Source organism: Pelodiscus sinensis, chromosome 6 (genome assembly GCF_052426305.1).
Source record: "Pelodiscus sinensis isolate ZL-2025 chromosome 6, ASM5242630v1, whole genome shotgun sequence".
Taxonomy (NCBI): Eukaryota; Metazoa; Chordata; order Testudines; family Trionychidae; genus Pelodiscus; species Pelodiscus sinensis.
In genome coordinates, this window is record NC_143057.1 from 119,140,140 (window position 1) to 119,161,802 (window position 21,663).

General features: G+C 45.6%; 2 protein-coding genes across 7 annotated transcripts in view; both read left to right on the top strand.

Annotated features, from left to right (window-relative positions):
* ST8SIA5 (ST8 alpha-N-acetyl-neuraminide alpha-2,8-sialyltransferase 5) overlaps positions 1–12,000 on the top strand; it is a 230,207-nt gene extending 218,207 nt beyond the window's left edge. For all 6 annotated transcript variants that reach the window (XR_016349963.1, XR_016349960.1, XR_016349961.1 and 3 more), the window contains one exon: positions 11,927–12,000. The gene's annotated coding sequence lies outside the window, so the exon portion shown is untranslated. The remainder of the gene's footprint in view (positions 1–11,926) is intronic.
* The window catches only part of LOXHD1 (lipoxygenase homology PLAT domains 1), a 244,313-nt gene that overhangs the window by 47,421 nt on the left and 175,229 nt on the right, over positions 1–21,663 (top strand). The window contains exon 5 of the mRNA XM_089779460.1: positions 21,129–21,227. Coding sequence (XP_089635586.1) covers positions 21,129–21,227 — 99 coding nt within the window. The remainder of the gene's footprint in view (positions 1–21,128; positions 21,228–21,663) is intronic.

Below are 21,663 nucleotides of genomic sequence, written 5' to 3' on the forward strand. Positions count from 1 at the left end.
CCCATGAGAGGTGCGTGGCAGGGGGTATGTGAACCCCACATTGGTCAGGACCGATTAATGAGCAGCCTCATTCACTTCACCTGCTTGAGCTGTCAGGCTGGGAGCGGGTAGCTAAAAGGCCAGAGCCGTCTCAGGTGGGGCCAGACAGGGTGGCCAAGCAGGCTGACAGCTCCTATGCCATGCGGGGAGCAGACTTCAGGCAGCCTGGGGTCTCCCTGAGAGAGGGTAGGTCTGGCACCAGCTGTTAGTCTGGCCTTTACCAGGTGGCGGGTCTTAGGGCGAGCTGCTGCAGCTGGGGCCTGCCTGAAAGGAAGGGGGCTGCCAGCTGAGTCCAGCGGGGCCAAAGAGTCTTTTGGTTTGGGGTTATGTTGAACCTTGGCTTGGGATATGTTTATACAGCAGCGAGGTGCCTCCCGGCCTGGGCAGGCAGATGGGAGCGAGCACATTAAAAGCAGCAGTGCAGACATTGGGGCTCTGACACAGACTCGAGCTGGCCAGCTGAGTTCAAACCCAGGAGGGGTCAGGTGGCTCCAGGGTCTGAGCTGCTACCAGAGCCCAGTAATCATGCTGCTATTTTTAGCACACTAATTGGAGCTAATTAACGTGAGTCTGTCTGCTGGGGCTGGGTGGCTCCCAGCTGCAGTGTTGAACTCTTCCAGTGGCTGGGCAGGATAGCAAAGCCACATCCATAACTTGCTGTGCCTGGCAGAGTTTATTAGGGAAACTGAGGCAGGGCTGCCACAGCATGACTTGTGGGGCATGCAGGGACAGCACCTCTTCACAGCACCTTTTAAGTGCTAATTATTACTGTTAAGGTGCCCAGGGTTCTATCGGAAGTGACCTGGTAGAGATAATCTAACACTGATTGTCCTTGCACCGTGTCCTTACAGATTTGTATCTTCTAATGAGCTGTGTCCCTCTACAGGAGATTGTCAGGCCCGATAGAGATACGAAATGTCTTTTAATACACAGAAGTGAATGCGTGCCCAATTATTCTGCACTTTTAGGGGGGAAAATGTGCGCAGCAGACATGTATAAGAGCAGGACCCTCCCAGGTCTGAATGAGCTAGCGTCTGGAGGCACACAGCCCCAAACCCACCCAGACTGCATACATCCCAGTGCGGCTGTGTGCTCTGCTACGTTTTGCTGCTTCTATATTCCATTTAGTCTGTGAAATAGAAGAGTTCGTGAAACTAGAGGGATTGGGGGGAGGTAGCATGTGATTCGAAGCAGGGCTCAGTCAAAAAGAGAATCCTCAAAGGCAAGCAAATTGCCCATGTTATTTCTTAGTGATCCTTTACACGATACAACTGTGTCTTTAAATTCATTATTGTTCCTTTTTGGGGTGAGTGATTCAAATTTAAGGGTGTGATTTCCTGCACCCTCTTCAAAGGTCTGTCTGCTTATGTGGACTTACACAATCAAGAGGGCTGGGAAAGGTTCACAGACCACAGCTGGTGTAAATCAGTATAGCTCTACTGAAATCAGTAGATGCCATGTTCGTATCAGTCTAGTGAAGTGATTTTGTATTCTGTGCTGGCCGACCACAGTGTTCAGTGTGGTACATACAAGATGGATGTAAATAACATACATTGTCCCAAGAAGCTTGTACAGGCAAAAGGAGAGAGGCTGTAGACATTTCTACAGAAATATTTGCCATCATGTCATCTATTTAGTTTATTTTATCTGCTAAAAAATCATCCTTTGAAATTCTGCAGCTGTAAGCAACACAATTGTCCAGATGCACCTGGGGAGTTGGATTCAGTCTAGAGATGAGACTGAAATGAGGGAAGGATTGGAGGCCTTCCAGGCACTAGGTATGAATTTGTAACAGAAGAGGACTAACTCAGGGTACGTCTACACTACAGCGCTAGTTCGAACTAACTTAGTTCGAATTAGTTAATTCGAACTAAGCTAGTTCGAACTAACGCATCTAGAACTAAAAACTAGTTCGAACTAGCGTTTTGCTAGTTCGAACTAGTAAGTCCACATTGAGTGGACTCTGAACAGGGCTTAATGATGGCCAGAAGCAGTGCCGGCAGGGCATAAAAGGAGGACTTAGAGCATGGAGATACTGTCTCAGGCTAGCCGAGGGCTGCGCTTAAAGGGTCCCGACCCCCACCCCGGACACACAGTTCTAAGGGGTGCCCCGCTTGCAAAGAAGTTCTGGCTTGGAGTGCCCTGAGTGCCCACACTGGGCACATCACACCACTCGGCCATCAGCCCGGCTGCACTTGCCGCAGGCTGCCATCTGGGGAGAGGGAGTAATTGGGGGGCTGCAGGAGAGCTTCCACCCCCAGAAGCCCGCAGAGCCAGCCCAGTCCTCCCCATCGGGGGCTCGTACCCCATTCCTCCCTCACCTCCTTCCACTTGCCCTTCCCTAGCCCCCCTTCTTCTTGATGTACAAAATAAAGATAACGTTTCTTCCAACATTGACTCTGTCTTTATTGAAAAAAACTGGGGGAGACTGGGAAAAGGAGGTGGGAGAGGGGAAGAGAAAGGCTGGGAGAGGGGAGGGCAACTAACATGATCAGGGGTTGGGAACAGGTCCCAGATGAAGAGAGGCTACAGAGACTGGGACTGTTCAGCTTAGAAAAGAGGAGACGGAGGGGGGACAGGATAGAGGTCTGTAAAAGCAGGGGTTGGGTGGAGAGGGTGCATTCAGAAAAGTTCTTCATGAGTTCCCATAAAGAAGGACTAGAGGACACCAAAGGAAAGGAATGGGTAGCAGGCTTGAAACTAGTAAGAGAAAGTTGTTCTTCTTGACAAAGCAAATAGTTAACCTGTGGAACTCCTTGCTGCAGGAGGCTGTGAAGGCTACAACTAGAACAGAGTTTAAAGGAAAGTGAGATCAAGTCATGGAGGTTGGGTCCATGGAGTCCTATTAGCCAGAGGGTAGGAGTGGTGTCCCTGCCCAAAGTTTGTGGAAGGCTGGAGAGGGATGGCACGAGACAAATGGCTTGGTCATTGTCTTCGGTCCATCCCCTCCAGGGTCCCTAGGGTTGGCCGCTGTGGGCAGACAGGCTACTGGGCTAGATGGACCTTTGGTCTGACCCAGGACGGCCATTGTAAGCTCAGGGCTCAGTGTCGGGGGTCTCAGTGGACCCCCTTGATTTTCATGCACACCTGCTCCTGGGTGGCCAGGCTGGCAGCTCTCCTGCCCTAGACGGCCACTTTCCTGTGCCTAGTGCGGAGATCGTGGACAAGGTCCACGATGTCCGCACTAGTCAGGAAGATGCCCGCCTCTTGCGGTCCAGGGCAAGCTCCCGGGAGCCGCCAGCCTGGTCCCGGCAAGAGGGGGTGGGCTGGGGGGCATCGGGTGGGTGGCTCTGTGCCGTGCCAGGTGCAGGGTCTGCTAGCTGGGTGCTGGCAGGCTTGCACCTGGCACGGGCACCGTAGCCAGCCCGTGCCCCTTTAAGGGGTCCGGGGCCGGGAGGGGGGCATAGAGTTTCCCTGGTGTTGGCCAGAGTGGCCACCAGGGAAACCTGGGGAGGGCTAGCCTCCCACTAGTTCGAACTAAAGGGCTACACAGCCCTTAGTTCGAACTAGCTAGTTCGAACTAGGCGTTAGTCCTCGTAAAATGAGGTTTACCTAGTTCGAACTAAGCGCTCCGCTAGTTCGATTCAAATTCGAACTAGCGGAGCGCTAGTGTAGCGCATAGGAAAGTTAGTTCGAACTAACGTCCGTTAGTTCGAACTAACTTTCTAGTGTAGACATACCCTCAGCCATCTTAGGTTGCAATTTCCTTTGAACCATAATTAATGAAAGATAAGCATTCACAGGCTGCTGAAGAGAACTGTCAGCCAGTCAAATACGAATGTAAATTTATCTGAATTCATTTAGTTTCACTGAATTATGAAGGTCTGAAATGAGACTGTAGTATGATTCCCACTGTACACACAGGCTGCTTGCCCTAAGTGTCGTCATTTTTTTTTTTAAATCTCAAAAGGATGAAACAGAGACATTTAATTCTGGCTCATTGGTATTTTCCCAACTACTAGGCAAATGAATAATTATGTGCACAGGTTGTGTGTTTAGCTAAAGATTACTTATTCCTGACAAAAGCCATGCTCTGACTGACAGAGTACATGGCAGGCATTCTTGTCTCTGATGAATTTTCCAGTTCCTTCTACTCTTTTTTTCTTGCGTCTTTTTTCCCCTCTTGGGAGCCCTTAGTCCTTCTTTGTGAACAGATGCTGAAGACGGGGCTTTCTGGCTCTTCTCTTCACCTACAACTGTAGTAGTAACCTGATAAATTCCCCTCTGGTATGCAGTTTCTTAGCCTTGTTTTTCTCTGCCTCCATTCACACAACATATTCAACAGGATCCCTCCTATGATATTTGTCTGGAGGTCTCCCTCACCATTCACTATCAATGTTTTATTTCTCAGTCATGAAATCATGGGTGACTGCTAAGAAGTGCAGGTTTTCTGTGATTTGTAGGAGATCTGGATTGTAGAAACAAATTCACTATGATGGGGAAACTGTCGTGATTTTTGAGGAATCCCAGGGTATGTCTAAACTACATGGCTCCGTCGATGGAGCCATGTAGATTTGTTTGTTCGGCAAAGGGAAATAAAGTCGTGATTTAAATAATCGCGGCTTCATTTAAATTTAAATGGCTGCCGTGCTGAGCCGACAAACAGCTGATCAGCTGTTTGTCGGCTCAGCACGACAGCCATTTACATTTAAATGAAGCTGCGATTATTTAAATTGTGGCTTCATTTCCCTTTGCCGATCAGCCTAATCTACGTGGCTCCATCGATGGAGCCATGTAGTTTAGACACACCCCCTGTGGTTTTCTATAGAGTGTTTCCTTAAGCTGTATGTGGTGTGGTTGTCACATCCTTACTGTAAACAACTGGCTGTGGCTTGCAGAGGTGTTCATTCTGCACTGGGTTCTCCCCTGTGCATAGGTTTGTGTACCACTTATGTCACACTTTACCCCTCCAAATAGTTTTCTGCACTGAGGGGAGAGGGAAGAGGATTTCCCCTTTGCTTTTACAAACTCAGAAGTCCAGCCAGAATGCAGTGGGACCTATAGAGCTTTCACCTCCTTGATCCTGAGCTGAGCAGCTCCCAGACTCATAACGTCCAATATGATGCATCCGGTTTCTTTTGTTTGCATTGATTTAAATGTGGTTAGATCTTAAAAACGCTCTTCCAGAGTAAGTCTGTCTTACTTCTCTTTTTAAGGGTATGTCTACACAGCAACATTATTTTGAAATATCCTGTGATATCTAATACATAAAGGAGAATGTTTGTATGTTTGTGCACTAATAACTTGGACACTATAAGTGCTACCACAACCAAACTTTGCATGAGATAACCTTTCACCCAGGAGAAGGTTTTAAGGTACTGTGGGAGGGAAGAGATGAGAGACCAATGCCTCTCCCCGGGGCTGCACGGAGCTTGGTGGTGCAGGGAGAAGCGGCTTCCCGGGGGAAGTGGTGGGGACAGTCACTTACTAAGGCCGGCAGAGGGACAAGGAAGCAGAGGGCAGGCTCAGGCGCCGGCATCAGGCACGTGGCTCCCTTCCCCCTCCCTCCCCTCAGGCTCCTCACCTCAGTTATATCAACTGTCAACTTCTATTTCAACAATGCTCCACCTTCCCGAGCAACGCCGGGTAACTCCAGCTAGTTTCAAAATAACTTAGTCCGCATCTACACAGCAGGCAGTTATTTTGAAATAATGTCAAAATACTGTCAAACTGGAGGACTTCTTACTCGGACTCCTGTAAGCCTCATTGTCTGAGGAATCAGGGAAGTTGGAGGAAGAGTGATCTATTTCGAAATAAGAGCTGTGTAGACACTCCTAATTTCGAAATAAGCTATTTTGAAATAAGCCACACAATTGACATAGCTCAATTTGTGTAGCTTATTTCGATTTACACCCTGCTGTGTAGACGCACCTTTACAGATTATTAAAAGCTGAAGGACTGTTACAAAGCAAATGGCTATGCTCTATGTTTATTTGCCGTGTCTCACTCAGCTTGAACAATGAAGAGACTGGTCAGCTTATAGTTAGTTTTTGACCCCTGGTTCTCATGCACTGGCAAATTCTGCCCGGTTCCAGTTATAAATCCCTACAATCACCAATACAAGAACCTGGATAGATCGATTGAAATAGCTGCTACAATTGAAGCGAGGGCTTAGAAAAAATGAAAACACAGGAATAAGTTGCCGAGGGAGGTCGTGGAATCTCTATCTCTGGAGATATTTAAGAGCAGGTTAGACAGACATCTATCAGGGATGATCTAGACAGTACTGGGTCCTGCCGTGAGGGCAGGGGGCTGAACTCAATGACCTATCGAGGTCCCTTCCAGTTCTAGTGTTCTATGATTCTATGAAGAGTGGGCTTTTAAAAACTGAAACTTAACAAAACATAAAACTTCCAGTGACCTTCCCCTAAACATTGAGGCTGAACCACCTGACAGAGTCCTCTGAAAGTGGAGCAGTTAGTGAATCAGAGCAGCCCAGGTAAACCAGTTATTGCAGTTCTGCCCCCATTCACATAGCCCCTTTTCTCCCTTGTGCTTCCCACTATCCTCTCGCCTCACTCTGCCCTGCATCTACTTATCTACAAAGAGGTGCTGAAACTAGGAGTCTGGGTGTTGCAGCACCCCCTGGCTTGAAGTGGTTTCCATTATATATAGGGCTTCCAGTTTGGTTCAACAGCTCTCAGTGCCCCCACTATAACAATTGTTCCAGCCCCTTGCTCACACCAGCATACATACAAACAGAATCTCAGAAGATTAGGCAGGGAAGAGACTTCAGGAGGCCATGTTGTCCAACCCCTTGCTTGAAGCAGGACCAGCCCCAACTCAATCATCCCAGCCAGGGCTTTGTCAAGCTGGGCCTTAAAAACCTCTAGGGATGGAGATTTTACCACCTCCCTGGGGAACCCATTCCAGTGCTTCACCACCCTCCTAGGGAAATAGTGTTTCCTAATATCCAACCTTGACCTCTCCCACTGCAACTTGAGACCATTGCTTGTTGTGTCATCTGTCACTACTGAGAACAGCTTCTCTCCATCCTCTTTGGAACCTCTCTTCAGGAAGTTGAAGGCTGCTATCAAATTCCCCCTCACTCTTCTCTTCTTAGACTAAATAAGCCCACTTCCCTTAGCCTCTCCTCATAAGTAATATACCCCAGGCCTCTAATCATTTTTGTTGCCTTCTGCTGGACTCTCTGTGGTGTGGAGAGGGTGGATAAAGAAAAGTTATTTATTAGTTCCCATAATAGAAGAACTAGAGGACACTAAATGAAATTAATGGGTAGCGGTTTAAAATTAAGTTCTTCTTCACATAGCGTGTAGTCAACCTGTGGAACTCCTTGCCAGAGGAGGCTGCGAGGGCTAGGACTATAACAGAGTTTAAAAAGAAGCTAGATAATTTCATGGAGGTTAGGTCCATAAAAGGCTATTAGCCAGTGGATAGAAATGGTGTTCCTGGCCTCTGTTTGTCAGAGGCTGGAGAAGGATGGCAGGAGACAAATCGCTTGATCATTGTCTTCGGTCCATCCTCTCTGGGGCACCTGGTGCTGGCCACTGTCAGCAGACAGGCTACTGGGCTAGATGGACCTTTGGTCTGACCCAGTACAGCCGTTCTTATGTTCTAATACTCAAGATGTGGTCTCACCAGTGATGAATAGAGGGGAATAATCACTTCCCTCCATCTGCTGGCAATACTCCTATTAATGCAGCCCAATATGCCATTAGCCTTCTTGCCTACACACTGTTAACTCATATCCAGTCTCTTGTCTATTGTAACTCCCAGGTCCTTTTCTGCAAAACTGCTGCTTAGCCAGTTGGTCTCCAGTGTGCAGTAGTGTATCAGATTCTTTCACCCTAAAACATAAGGAGCGAAGTGCGGATAGACACAAGGAATGAGATTACTTTGGTGACTATGTGCCGATGTAAGTTAGCTCAACTTAATTTTGCAGGATAGGCATGGCCTCAAGGAAAATATGTCACATTTAATGTGTCTGTCAGAACTTTTTTTATCCTCTCCCAGATCTCTGATCCATAAACACAGTGCCATATGCCCATGGTCCTTTGACAATTATGGTACCACACATTCTTTTTTTTACCCAAAGGCTGCTGTTGGTAGCCTGGGTTAATTCACAGCATAGATATTAATTACAAGGATGGGATTTTGTTCAGTTTTATTATTTCCCTTTCCTTTATGAATTCTTAGGGTTGTATGACTGCAAGTGGACCTTTGCATAAAAGGCCTTCTCTGAAGTCAATGGCTTAGGATCAAACCCTCTTTAGGAAATGGGTCTAGGTGTACTGCAAAAGCGCCAGTGTTTGGAACTCTTCTGGATTGAAGATAAGCATCGCCAAACAAAACACAGGAGCACCTTCACTTCCCAGCCTGCATTGGAAGTGATAGGAGCCTTTCACCTGGCTTTGGAACTATTTCCATGGCTCATGTTCTCTTCCCTGTTCAGGTGATGCTCAGAGCAACACTGGGAGACTCTGGAAAAAACTGTGTCCAGACCTCCTAAAGTGGATGGAGCAGCCACATGGTTCCTAGGGAGTCCACATAAAAAAAATGAAGACCGACATTGAAACCAGTTGGCAGTCTCTAAGAGGTCCATCCACATTAGGACAAAGAAATATTGGTAGAGAGAAGATGGGACTCCCATTGTCTTTCTGCTTCATGGCGATCAATCCAAAACTTTTTGCCTTTTCACTCTGGTTTTGTCTAGATTAAGAAAAGTGACTGGGATTTTTTAATATGCTAGTTAAACATGATATGATCATGATTTTTCCACTTGTGAAGCCACAGGTTAATCATTTTAACCTCAATTTAGCTGGTCACGGTCTGTCATAGGCTTTCCACTCATCTAGGATATTAAGGATAAGGTTGGTATTAGGCCTGCATTATCTAGGGCATGTTAGCAGACCATAACCTAACGCAGACCTCTTTTTCTATTCTAGATAAACCCTGTAAGAACATTCTTTTACAAAGAGAAAACAAATAAATTAATTTTCAGAAGGGCCTTTTACTTTTCTAAGCCTTAAAACCAATACAAAAACATAAGCACCTAGAAACAGACTTTGTGTAGTTTAAGTGAATACTGAATTATAGATAATAACATTTTCATAAAGTCCTGCCAACTTGGCTATTCTAAATAGGTTCAGAAACCAAAGACTAATCTCCAACTTGCTCCTAGGCTGTTAACACTCCAAAGTTGCTAAAGGTCATACACAATGGGCTATAAATATTTCAGATAACAGTTTATGCAAACCCTGACAAGACCACATATTTAGAATAGAACAAAATTATGACTGTATCCTGTGTGTGAGCTCAAACCATCCAACTGTTCCATTTGCTTAATTAGTGATAACTCTTTCTCTGGGAAAAGTTTAGTCTTATCCAGCTTATTAATAATAAATTAGGTTACAATGGAGCGGTATTATGCATTCGAAATCTAAAGGGCTATTGAATGAACATGTCATTCTTCTTGCTAGGAAGCAGATATAATGCATTGTTCATCAGAAACTTGGGAGAGAAAGCAGCCATCATAATTTTATGTGTATATTATCTTTAAAGTTAAAAGCACCAGGAGTTGCTCACTGGTTTATATAATTATTTTTATTATTTGGCAAAAATTGACCATTGTCAAAAAAGATGATCCATACTTGTGACTTCGTCTAAGTAATACAGCTGACTAAATTTGCCTTCCCTAAAAGAACACATCTGGAAGCAAGAAACTGAATCATTATGGATGGGAATGTAATGTTAATCCTCTGAGTGAGTTTCTGTATGTGAAAATTCTGATTAAAAATGTTGCCAATATTCCTGCAATAGTAAATTATTGAAGTTCGGTTGCCCAAACTGAAAGGACATGGTCACAGATTGAATGGGTCTGTGACTTCTTCACATGCTTGCATATCTATTTCCCGGCATGCTTGTGTGTAAAGTGAAAGTAGTGAGATCAACCAGGGAGATAGGGACTGAGTCCATAATCAGTAACCAACCTGGCAGTAAGGAAGTTTCTCCTCATGTCTAACTTAAACCTCCCTTGCTGCAATTTAAGCCCATTGCTTCTTATCTTATTCTCAGAGGTTAAGAAGAATAAATGTTTGCCCTCATCCTTCTAACAACCTTTTAGGTACTTGAAAATAGTTATCAAATCTTCTCTTGGTCTTCTCTTTTTCAGACTAAACAAACTCAGTTTTTTCAATCTCCCCTCATAGGTCATGTTTGTTAGATCCTTAATCATTTTTGTTATTCTTCTCTGGACTTTTTCCAGTTTGTCTACATCTTTCCAGAAATGTAGCTTGTGACCCTTAGATCGCTTTCTGCAATTCTCTTCCTAAGTAATCATTTCCAAATTTAGTATGCGTACAACCAGCTATTCCTTCCAAAGTAGAGTACTTTGCATGTGTCCTTATTGAATTTCATCCTATTTATTTTACACCATTTCTCCAGTTTGTCCAGATCATTTTGAATTTTAATCCTATCCTCCAAAGCACTTGCAACCCTTCCCAGTTGGAATGAACAGCTGAATTAAACACAAGGATTTACTGGGAAAAAGGAGAATAATCATAATACTCAATAGAGGAAACAATCATTTTCCTTTTCCTTTTTTCTTACAGGAATGTTTTGTGCCTTAATAGCAATCATCTTGATTCCTCTGGAGCATACTCGGAGCAAAAAACTTTGGAGACTAATTAGCTTTGTTTCAGGCTTGCTTCAGACTCTGCAGCTGTTTCTAAATATATGTACCGTAAAGCATTGGAAATGCTCTCTGGAGTTTCTTCCCTAGTAACACTGCATTTTGAAACAGTGATAGTCTCCACTCATGGTCGAATTCAGTTAACAGGAAAGCATCATTGAACTCTTCATAAACATTCCCTGTCCTCCAAATGCTCTTGTACCTCCAGTGAATACACAAGCAGCCTGAGTTCCCAGTGCAAATATCCAGTTGGAGACGCTATTCACAGACTATGAAAGCTGCTGTTCATTGCAAAGGACTGTCGTCAATTTCTCTTGACAGGAATAATTATTCTGAGGCACAGAAATGACCTGCTGATCTGGTGGCTTCCACATTTTTTCTTGGTGGGACACGAGGGGAAAAGATTATTGGATGGTGTGCCATGGTTTTATGCAGCTAAAAGCCAAGCATTTCCAGCGGTGCTGGAACAACTTGTATAGTGGGGGCACTGAGAACCATTGAACCACACTCTAAACTCTGTTTGAGATGGAAACTACTTGAAGACAGGGGATGGAATAGCACCCACCCACACACATACTCCCCCATTCCAGCACCTATGAGCATCTCTCTCTGGGAGACTCAACCAACTCCTGCTGAGCTCAAGGGGAGCCTTTCCCTTGACTTGAATGACGATTGTTCGTGGTTCTTGCAGTCTTGTCTCATTCTGCCTGCTGCAGGGCTCCTCTGGCGCATACTCAGCGGGGAACCATCTCCTTCACAAGAAGCTACTGTGGCTCAGAGGGTGGGATGCACAAACCTAAGCCCCAGACTTAGGTACCAATGTCCCAATTTTGGGTGTTGCTCCCATAAAATCCCTCCTGGGCTGCCTCCAAACCTTGAGGGTGCCTGATCTTGCTGGGCACATTAACTTTTGTGGTACAAGTTCCCCAGGTGCCTATGTTTCTGCCTCTGAGTATGTGTACTGCAGCCTTATTCAGGTTGTTCGGACACCTATCTCCTGTCTAAGTCACAAAGTGAATCACAAATCAAGGGCAGGTAGCAGACCCATCAACTTCAGGGGCTGGAGGACGGTTCCCCGGGGCCCAGGGCTACTGCTGGCAATGTGTCAGCCACTGTGGAATGGTAGGCACCTCTCTGCTTAACTTGCATGCGAGGCCCAGTCTGTTAGACATGCTCAGAGGTCACCAGAGTGGAACACTTTCAGAGACACTGATCTAGATCATCCCTGATAGATAGTGATAGAAATGTAGCCGTGTTAGTCTGGGGTAGTTGAAGCAAAATGCAGGACAATGTAGCACTTTAAAGACTAACAAGATGGTTTATTAGATGATGAGCTTTCGTGGGCCAGACCCACTTCCTCAGATCAAATAGTGGAAGAAAGTAGTCACAACCATATATACCAAAGGATACAATTAAAAAAAATGAACAAATATGAAAAGGACAAATCACATTGCAGAACAGAAGGGGGATGCGGGGGGGTGGGAAGGGGGAGGAAGGAAGGTAAGTGTCTGTGAATTGCTGATATTAAAGGTAGGGAGAGTGGGATGTTTGTGAGTTAATGGTATCACAGGTGATAATTGGGGAAACTGTCTTGGTAATGGGTGAGAAAGTTCAAAGACTTGTTAAGTCCTTGTTGGCAAGTGTCGAATTTTAACATGAATGACAGTTCAGAGGATTCCCTTTCAAGTGCAGATGTAAAAGGTCTTTGTAGCAGAATGCAGGTGGCTAAGTCATTTAGGGTGTGTCTAGACTACATGCCTCCTTCGACGGAGGCATGTAGATTAGCGAGATCGGAAGAGGGAAATGAAGCCGCGATTAAAATAATCGCGGCTTCATTTAAATTTAAATGGCTGCCCCGATCTGCCGATCAGCTGTTTGTCGGCAGATCAGGGGAGTCTGGACGCGATGCCCCGACAAAGAAGCCTTTCTTCATCGACACAGGTAAACCTGGTTTCACGAGGCTTACCTGTGTCGATGAAGAAAGGCTTCTTTGTCGGGGCATCGCGTCCAGACTCCCCCGATCTGCCGACAAACAGCTGATCGGCAGATCGGGGCAGCCATTTAAATTTAAATGAAGCCGCGATTATTTTAATCGCGGCTTCATTTCCCTCTTCCGATCTGGCTAATCTACATGCCTCCGTCGAAGGAGGCATGTAGTCTAGACACACCCTTAGAGAGTGTCCTTTCTGGTTAAAGTGGCAAGAAACTGTTTTCTCTTTGTGATCTTGTCTGATATCTGTTTTGTGGGCATTAATCCTTTGGCGAAGTGTCTGAGATGTTTGTCCAATGTACATAGCAGACGGACACTTTCGGCACATGATAGCATAGATTATATTTCTGGATGCGCAGGAATATGTGTTCTTGATCTTATAACTCACTTGGTTAGGTCCAATAATGGTATCAGCAGAATGAATATGTGGACAAAGCTGGCAACGGGGTTTGTTGCAAGGGAAGGTACCAGGGTTGGTATTAGTGTGGTATGTCCTGTGGTGGTTGGTAAGAATCATCTTGAGGTTAGGTGGTTGTCTATAGGAGACTATGGGTCTGTCTCCCAGAGCCTCTTTGAGTATGGTATCCTGTTCCAATATAGGCTGTAGTTTATTGATAATGTGTTGGACAGGTTTAAGTTGGGGGTTGTAGGTGATGACAAGTGGTGTTCTATTGTTGGTTTTCTTGGGTCTGTCTTGAAGTAGATGGTTTCTAGGTATTCGTCTGGCTCTTTCAATTTGCTTTTTTATTTCTCTGGGTGGGTAGTTGAGATTTATAAATGCTTGGTAGAGATCCTGAAGCTTCTGGTCTCTGTCAGTGGGATTAGAGCAGATGCGGTTGTATCGAAGGGCTTGGCTATAGACGATGGATCGTGTGGTGTGTTCTGGATGGGAGCTGGATGCATGTAGGTAACTGTATGAGTCGGTGGGTTTTCTGTAGAGAGTGGTGTCTAATTTTCCATTGTTGATTTGTACGGTGGTGTCCAGGAAGTGGATCTCTCGTGTAGAATGGTCCAGGCTGAGGCTGATGGTGGGGTGTAGGTTGTTGAAATCTCTGTGGAATATCTCCAGTGTTTCTTGGCCATGTGTCCAGATCATAAAGATGTCATCGATGTACCGTAGGTAGAGGAGGGGTGAAAGGGGACGGGAGTTGAGGAAACGTTGTTCTAGGTCAGCCATAAAGATGTTAGCATACTGTGGGGCCATGCGTGTACCCATGGCTGTGCCGCTGATCTGGAGGTATAAGTTGTTCTCAAACTGGAAATAATTGTGGGTGAGAACAAAGTTACATAGGTCTGCTATCAGGTTGGCAGTAGTGTCCTCTGGGATAGTGTTTCTAATTGCTTGTAATCCGTCTTCATGTGGGATGTTGGTATATAGAGCTTCTACATCCATGGTGGCAAGGATGGTATTATTGGGGAGGTTATCGATGTTTTGTAGTTTCCTTAGGAAGTCAGTAGTGTCTCAGAGATAGCTGGGGGTATTGGTTACGAAGGGTTTGAGAAGAGTGTCTACATAGCTGGATAGACCAGTAGTGAGCGTGCCAATACCAGAGATGATGGGACGTCCGGGGTGCCCAGGTTTATGGATCTTGGGAAGTAGATAGAACAATCCTGGTCGGGGGTCAGAAGGTGATTCTGTGAGGATTTGTTCCCGAGTAGCTGTGGGGAGGCTTTTAAGGAGACAGTGTAGTTTCTTTTGGTAGTCCAAGGTGGGGTCAGAGGGGAGAGGTTTGTAAAATGTGGTGTTCAAGAGTTGTCTGGTTGCCTCCTGGTTATAGTCGGCCTTATTCATAATGACCACAGCACCCCCTTTGTCAGCTGGTTTGATTACAATGTCCAGGTTGTTTTTGAGACTCTAGATGGCATGGTGTTCAGCGCGGCTAAGATTGTGTGTCGCTTGTTGTCGTTTGCGAATAATGTCAGTCTGTGCGTTGTTGCGGAAGCTGTGTATATAGAAATCCAGATTGTAATTCCGACCGTCAGGGGGAGTCCATATAGAATTATTTTTCCTTTGGTGTTGGTAGGGGGGATCTGGTAGGTCAGATTGATGTTCAGTGGTGGTTTGTCGAACCTATTCTTAAATATCTCCAGTTGTGGATTCCACAATCTCCCTGGGCAATTTATCCCAGGCTGTGTCTACACTGGCACCTTTTTCCATAAAAGGGATGCTAATGAGATACTTCGGAATTGCAAATGCCGTGGGGGATTTAAATATCCCCCACGGCATTTGCATGAACATGGCTGCCGCTTTTTTCCGGCTCGGGGTTTTGCCGGAGAAAAGCACCAGTCTAGACGGGATCTTGCGGAAAATAAGCCCTTTTCCGGAAGATCCCTTATTCCTACTTTCAGCAAAACCCCGAGCCGGAAAAAAGCCCCAATGTTTAACTACCCTGACAGGAAGTTTTTCCTAATGCCCAACCTAAACCTTCCCTGATGCAATTTAAGCCCATTGCTTCTTGTCCTATCATCAGAGGTTAAGGAGAACAATTTTTGTCCCTCTTCCTTGTGACACCCTTTTAGGTACTTGGAAGCTGCTATCATGTCCCCTCTCAGTCTTCTCTTTTCCAAACTAAACAAGCCCAATTCTTTCAGTCTTCCCCCATAGCTCATGTTCTCTAGGCCTTTAATAATTTTTATTACTCTTCTCTGGACTCTCTCCAATTTGTCCACATCTTTCTTGAAATGTGGTGCCCAGAACTGGACACAGTACTCCAAGTGAGCCTGATCAGTTCAGTGTAGAGTGGAAGAATGACTTCTCGTGTCTTGCTCACAACACTCCTGTTAATGCATCCCAGAATCATGTTTGCTTTTTTTGCAACAGTGTCACACTGTTGACTCATATTTAGTTCGTGGTCCACTATGACCCCCTTGATCCCTTTCTGCAGTACTCCCTCCTAGATAGCCACTTCCCATTCTGTATGCGTGACTTATAACATGGAGCCCAGTGGATAGAGCCCTCCCATGCCCTGTGGTGATCACTCATGTCCTCTGCTTGGTGAGAGAAGACATTGGAACAGGGATCAGCTACCGCTCAGGTGAATCCCCCAACCACTGGGATATCTAGTCTACCTCTGGCCCAATTAACAGCTTCAACATAGAGACTGAGGGAAACCCACATGTGAATATCCATAGCTCAGTAGCAGAAGCATTCACCTGAGAAGTGGCCAGCTCCCTGTTCAGATCCTTTCTTATCATCAGACCCTAAGCACTGCCCTAGGAGTGATAAGGGAGATGGCCCTCCTTCTCCTTCTCTCCACCCCCCTCCCCCAGCTGTTTATTTAAATCTGAGCAACCTCGGAGCATGTCTGTTGGATCAGGGCCCATGCACACGTTAGGTGGCCAAAAGCCTATCTACCTCCAGCTCCTTTGTAACTAGTGGAAAGAGGAAGCTCCCTGCAGCCCAGACTTAGGCACCTGTCTATGAAAGCAGGTTGGAGCTTAGCACATACCTCTCCCACTGGCATCTTCCATTAGCTAGTGTAGGTAGCATGCGTTAGCTTTTCCCAATCTCAGGCTAAGGCGCCTGTCTGTCTCCATCCATTCATTGTAGAGGGAGCCGACGTGCCTGGCTCAGGCTTTGTGAATCGCTGTGTGTTCCTGTGATGATCTAGGCACGGCGCCTGAAAGGTGTTGCCATTTCAGTGCTGAAGTGCCTAAATCCCTTTGTGACTCTGGGACAAAGAGAGAAAGTGACTTTCTGAAGGTCACATAAAGACTCTACAACAAAGCTAGGACTTGAACCCCCATCATCCGAGTCACAGGCTAGTGCCTGGGCCTCAAGCCCATGTTTCCTTCTTCTGAATCATTCTGCTTTTGAGATTAGTTATGATCCAATTTCTAGGGCTGAAATAAAGCCAGAGTGCCAGCAAATCAGAGGCAATAGACTGGCTCTTTTTTGCATACCTCACTGCGTCTTTATGGATCCCAGACGCTCAGTGGAGTAGCAGTCATTGTTCACCAATGTGGGGATACATTTTCAAAGACAACTCCCATAGCTGTGTTTGTAAAGTGGAATTTAAATGATTGGAACTCATCTAGCGAGTTAATCGCAGCGCTGCCCAGAGTTCGGTCTCTGGTTTTTACTCAGCGTGTGACATATCCGACGGCTGTGCCATTGCTTGATTGTTTGATGCCCTGCTGGTAATCTGCCACATTGCAGGTCATGCACAAGGAAGCTAGTCTGAAATTTATCATAGAGAAGTTCACCGAACTCCATGGGAGAGGATAGTGTTAAGTAATGAAGCATGATCCTCCCTGTTTATCAGAGTAGACGAGTGTGGCAATTTATGCTTGATGGTGCCATCTAGTGGCTGAAATAAGATTAGCCAAAACTGTAGCCCTCCCCCCCTCCCCCAGCACTTTCTGTTTTTAAAAAACGGTACTGATGAAATTCCCTCTGAGGGAATTTCAGGAGCCAGACAGCGTACATCCAATGGGTAACTGACAGCTAAGCAGAATAGCGTGGCAAAGCTTAAAGGGCATCAAGCTGGTCAACACCCAATTGCAAGTGGATTTTAAGTTGAAAGGAAAATAAGGAAGTGGTTTTAAATTTCTGAACAGCCTGGGATGTAGCCATAGGTTGTCCATAGCAATGGCTGCCTGGAAGTAAGAGTAGTTTAGAACAAGCCGGGATGCTATGGAGTAAATGAAACCTGTGATATGTATTTCTTTCTTGTTCCATGGGGCTGAAAAGCCCCAACCAAGATCAGGGCTTCATTGCATTTAGCGGCAGATATATAGAGCCCTGCAAATTTGTGGATCTCTGCTTTATATCTGCAGATATCTGCAGGTGTAGATGTGGCTATTTGCAGCTCATTTTTGCAGATATGGTTATGGATGGGGACACAAATTTTGTCTCCGCACTGGGCTCTAAGAATATAGTCCATCGTAAGGGACAGTTCTTGCCCCAAAGTGTACAGTTTAACTAGACAAGATGGGGAGAAGGGGGATCGTTATCTTCATCTGACACATGGCAAACAGATGCCCTGAGACCCAAAGAGAGATGAGTAATAGATATGTAGTTTTTTATAGAGAGGAGTGTTTTATAGAAGGGCCATGGTACAGTTGGGAATTGAGTTGAACCCCAGTCTGGTGCCAACAGTCACACGACCCTTCGGCTCCATAAAAAAACAACCCCGATCTCTTTAATGCTAGATAGCTCAAGCTAATGCCAGGTGGAATTACCAGTCAGTTTGCTTGGCTGTTGACAGCTGAACATGAGTGTGTTAGGAACATCCCAGGCAATAAAACACTTGACTACCACACCTCCTGCTTCTTCAGTACACCCATGTCAGTCAGTGCCACCCCATTACTTTCCAGGGATAGCATCCATGCAACCTTCCTGGGGGCTGCTATGTGAGTGCCACTTTGCTGGGTGAAGTGTTCCAGTGGAAGCCAGAATGCCTGTAAGTGTGCAGCATATCTGACTCCACAGCTAAAGAAGAGGACGGTTGGCGTTATACATGCTTAGGATGTACACTTGCAAGTTACAAGGGCTGTGCAGTAGTTACTGTGAACATGCAGGTACCTGGGGAAATAACTGAAAGCTCCAGGTTCCAGAAAAGCTGAAGTAGGATGTGTCTGAAACACATTTGTCAGCTATTTACTGAATAGCAGCCACGAACCTAAAAAGAATGTCAATTTCTTTAGCAGCTCCACAACAGGGAGCCAGCCCTACCTGTGATGGGCCCTCAGGGTTGCTGCTCTGCTCCAGCTGAGGTTCTGACAGCAGGTTTCCTGCCAGGGAATGGGGAGCTTAGCTTCTCTAAATCAGCACTCATTGGTCCGGCAACATCCGTGGTCCAGCTTCATTTTTAGTTAGGCAGACTACTTCTCCATGTGGCCAAGTTTCTTGCGCTCCCATAAAGTTTGTTTACAGCCACCAGTCCTGGCTCTCAGTGTTCTGGGCTGTTATTTAGCTCTAATTTACCCCAAATGTCTTCTAAGAGCCCAGTAAGCAGTGGAAGTGTCTGCAATGCTGCTAGACAATATTGACCTCTCATGGTTCAGTAAATTCTCTGGTTTGGCACCAGTCAGATCCAGAGGGGGCCAGGCTAAAGAGGTTCAACTTGTACCTGATACCAGAGCCCCTTGGCCTCTGGCACTGGGACACTCTTAGGGTCACAGCATGCATCCTCCTCCCTCAGATTGGGAACTCAAATTCTAATAATGCTGTGAATAACATGTGGGCACAGCAGTTCACTGGCAAGATCAAAGCTTTACACAGTCCTCGCTCTATCTTTGGCTATTAGAGAGGAGAACTCTCTGGGGTTTGCATCTCTTGCTGCTGCATTATCTGTACTGGCAAATGTCTTCAGGAGTCCTCCCTACCGAGAGTCAGGCTCTGCCCCGTCTTGTTATTTATTATTTTGGGTGTATGATTTTATTTTGTGAGGCTGCATTTGTGACAGGGGCTCTTCAGCTGCCAACTTGATTTTAGTCTGTTGAAAAAAGCAGTTGTGACAGGTACTATAGTTGCCATGCAACCCTCTTGCCAAATTTGCAGTTCTGCAGTTGCATTTCCTACATGTTCAACAAAAGCTCCTTAGCACACCTCAAAATAGGAGTATTGAAGACTTGTAGCAAACCACCCAGGAGCAGTCTCTAGACCAGGAAATATTTGGCAAATAACATAAAATAATGAAAATGTACAAGTAATTGTAGGGTGTTTTGTGGAGAGAGAACCATCACTGAATGCATTATTAGCTGTATGTTATTCACTCATGTCTCAAATATAGAGCTTGCCACCTAGTATAAAGAAAGATGAGCACTGCAACAATACAGTCAGTCGACTAATGTAGAGTGGGGGTTTTAAAATTGCTCAACATTGTCCTAAATTTCCTCCTATTGAAATCAGGGGGCATTTGCCCACATATATCAGTGGGACTAACCTTGGTCATGTCTGAATAATCCCATCGCATCCCTTGATTTGAGAGCATGGGAAATGGAAATATTCATACTTCTTATTGACATAAGTAATTTTTGGGCTTCTTAGTGCCACCACATATGCTATAGTAGGTTAGCACTGCAATGTCAAAGGTACTGTGCTTGATACTTTCATTTATTTATGGCTTTTTTATATCCTAGAAAGCAGCAGGATTTTTTTAACTGAAGGGAGTGATGGAATGAGATCTCTTCAAGTCTTTGTGCTTCTTCGGTTTAGAGTTCTTTCTTCTTGATCTGTTGTTGTTCCCTCTTGCTATGTTGCAAGGATAGCTGCAGTGGGGAGTTCAGATTTGGAGGGGTCAAATCTAAACCTGAGCAGGTGGTTGGGCGTCACGTATCATTGATGTTGGAGAAAAACAAGGCTACCGTAGACCTGGGACTGTGTGATGGCCATATGTCAGCATCACAATTTGCACCACTTGTGACCCTTGCTCAGACTTCTAGTAAAAAAGCCAAAGAACTGAATGAGAAGCGCTCTGAGAAGTGGACATCAAAGGTCGCTGAGATCTGCCCATGGCAAACACCTTCCAGGAATGGTTTGTACGCTTTCCATAGAGGCAGAGAAGCTGATCCACTGCTTAAGGCACTAGCAGGCCTGCCAATGGGGTGTGTGCAAAGGGGGAAGCTGCCCCCGGGCCCAGAAATGCAAAGGGGTCCAGGACTCCCGGCTGCTGCTATTGTGGCAGCGGTGATGGCTGGAGTCAGGGGTTCGATAAATTGCCACTGGGGCACCACGTGGGGTACTCCTTGCAAATATGCTGCTGGGGTGGGGGGCGGGGAGGCCTGGCTCCACCCCTTCTGCCAGATTCCTTGCAAAGAATACTTGCGCAAGAGGGCCAGTGTAGACAGGAACGTTAATTTCTAGCGGAAGAAAGCCCAATGGCTAAAATGGCCATCGGAGCTTTCTTGTGCAAGAGAGCGTCTACACTGGCACGGATGCTTTTGTGCAAAAGCAAATCTTTTGCGCAAAGGCACATGCCAGTATAGACGCTCTCTTGCGCAAATACTTTTAACGGAAAAACTTTTCCGTTAAAAGTATTTGCGCAAAATCATGCCAGTCTAGATGCAGCCCTTGGGTTTGAGACAGTATCAGACAGTATCAAGGTAGGATTAATTCTGGTAAAGGTTTGAGGAGTGTTTCAATTGCCTTGGCCAAGCTTTGGCTTTTTCTTCTTTATTGAGATGTTCTTGTATGTGTTGGCATTCTGGCTCTTCTTATAGTGGCAGTGTTAAAACCGCCAGGAAAAGGCTGTGAAATTCTGAGCCCCATAATGGCATAACTCCCCCGACTTCAGTGCTATCGGTATGTCACTTGGTCTCTTGCAACAGCTACCATTTTGTGTACTAACCATTATGAACAGTGGCTCCTAGCATCACATATTGGCCAAATGCTCTCCAGGCCTGTTGCACCCACAGTGGCAGGTCTTGTATGTATCAGTACATTTTATGTTGATCCATGTCTTTTATTCTTCATCTGATGGGCATTTCTCCCTCTCTTTGCAGTTAACAAGTACGTGGTCAGAGTGTTTACTGGAGACATTAGCGGCAGTGGAACAGATGCAGATGTCTTCATTAATATCTTTGGCGAGAATGGAGACACAGGTATTCAAATGCAAATCATTTCCTAAAATACTTTTCCCTGCTCTGCCCAAGGCGAGCCTGAAATCTGAACAACAAGCCGCACAATCTGGAAAATGCAAAATGATTTGGCTTTGTGAAAGGACCACAAATGGCCTATCTAGTTTAGGGTTTTTCAGGCCCATAATTTTCAGCAGGTGCAAGAGCAGAACAGCTGGAATATGAACAAGGTTCAGGCTTTTCTACCACTGCATCATCTCCTGCAAAGATTCCTGGTATAGACACCCGGGTGTGTGTAAGGCACTAAATAATCCACTAAAATATCCGATGTCAGCATGATACCAATTCATGAAGGGAGAGCAGCATGTTAGCAATTCCTTTTATGAAGCTGAGAAAAGAGCTTTGTCCTTGCATATGATTTCAGACTTTGTGGACTAAGATTGAATCACTGTCCATTTAA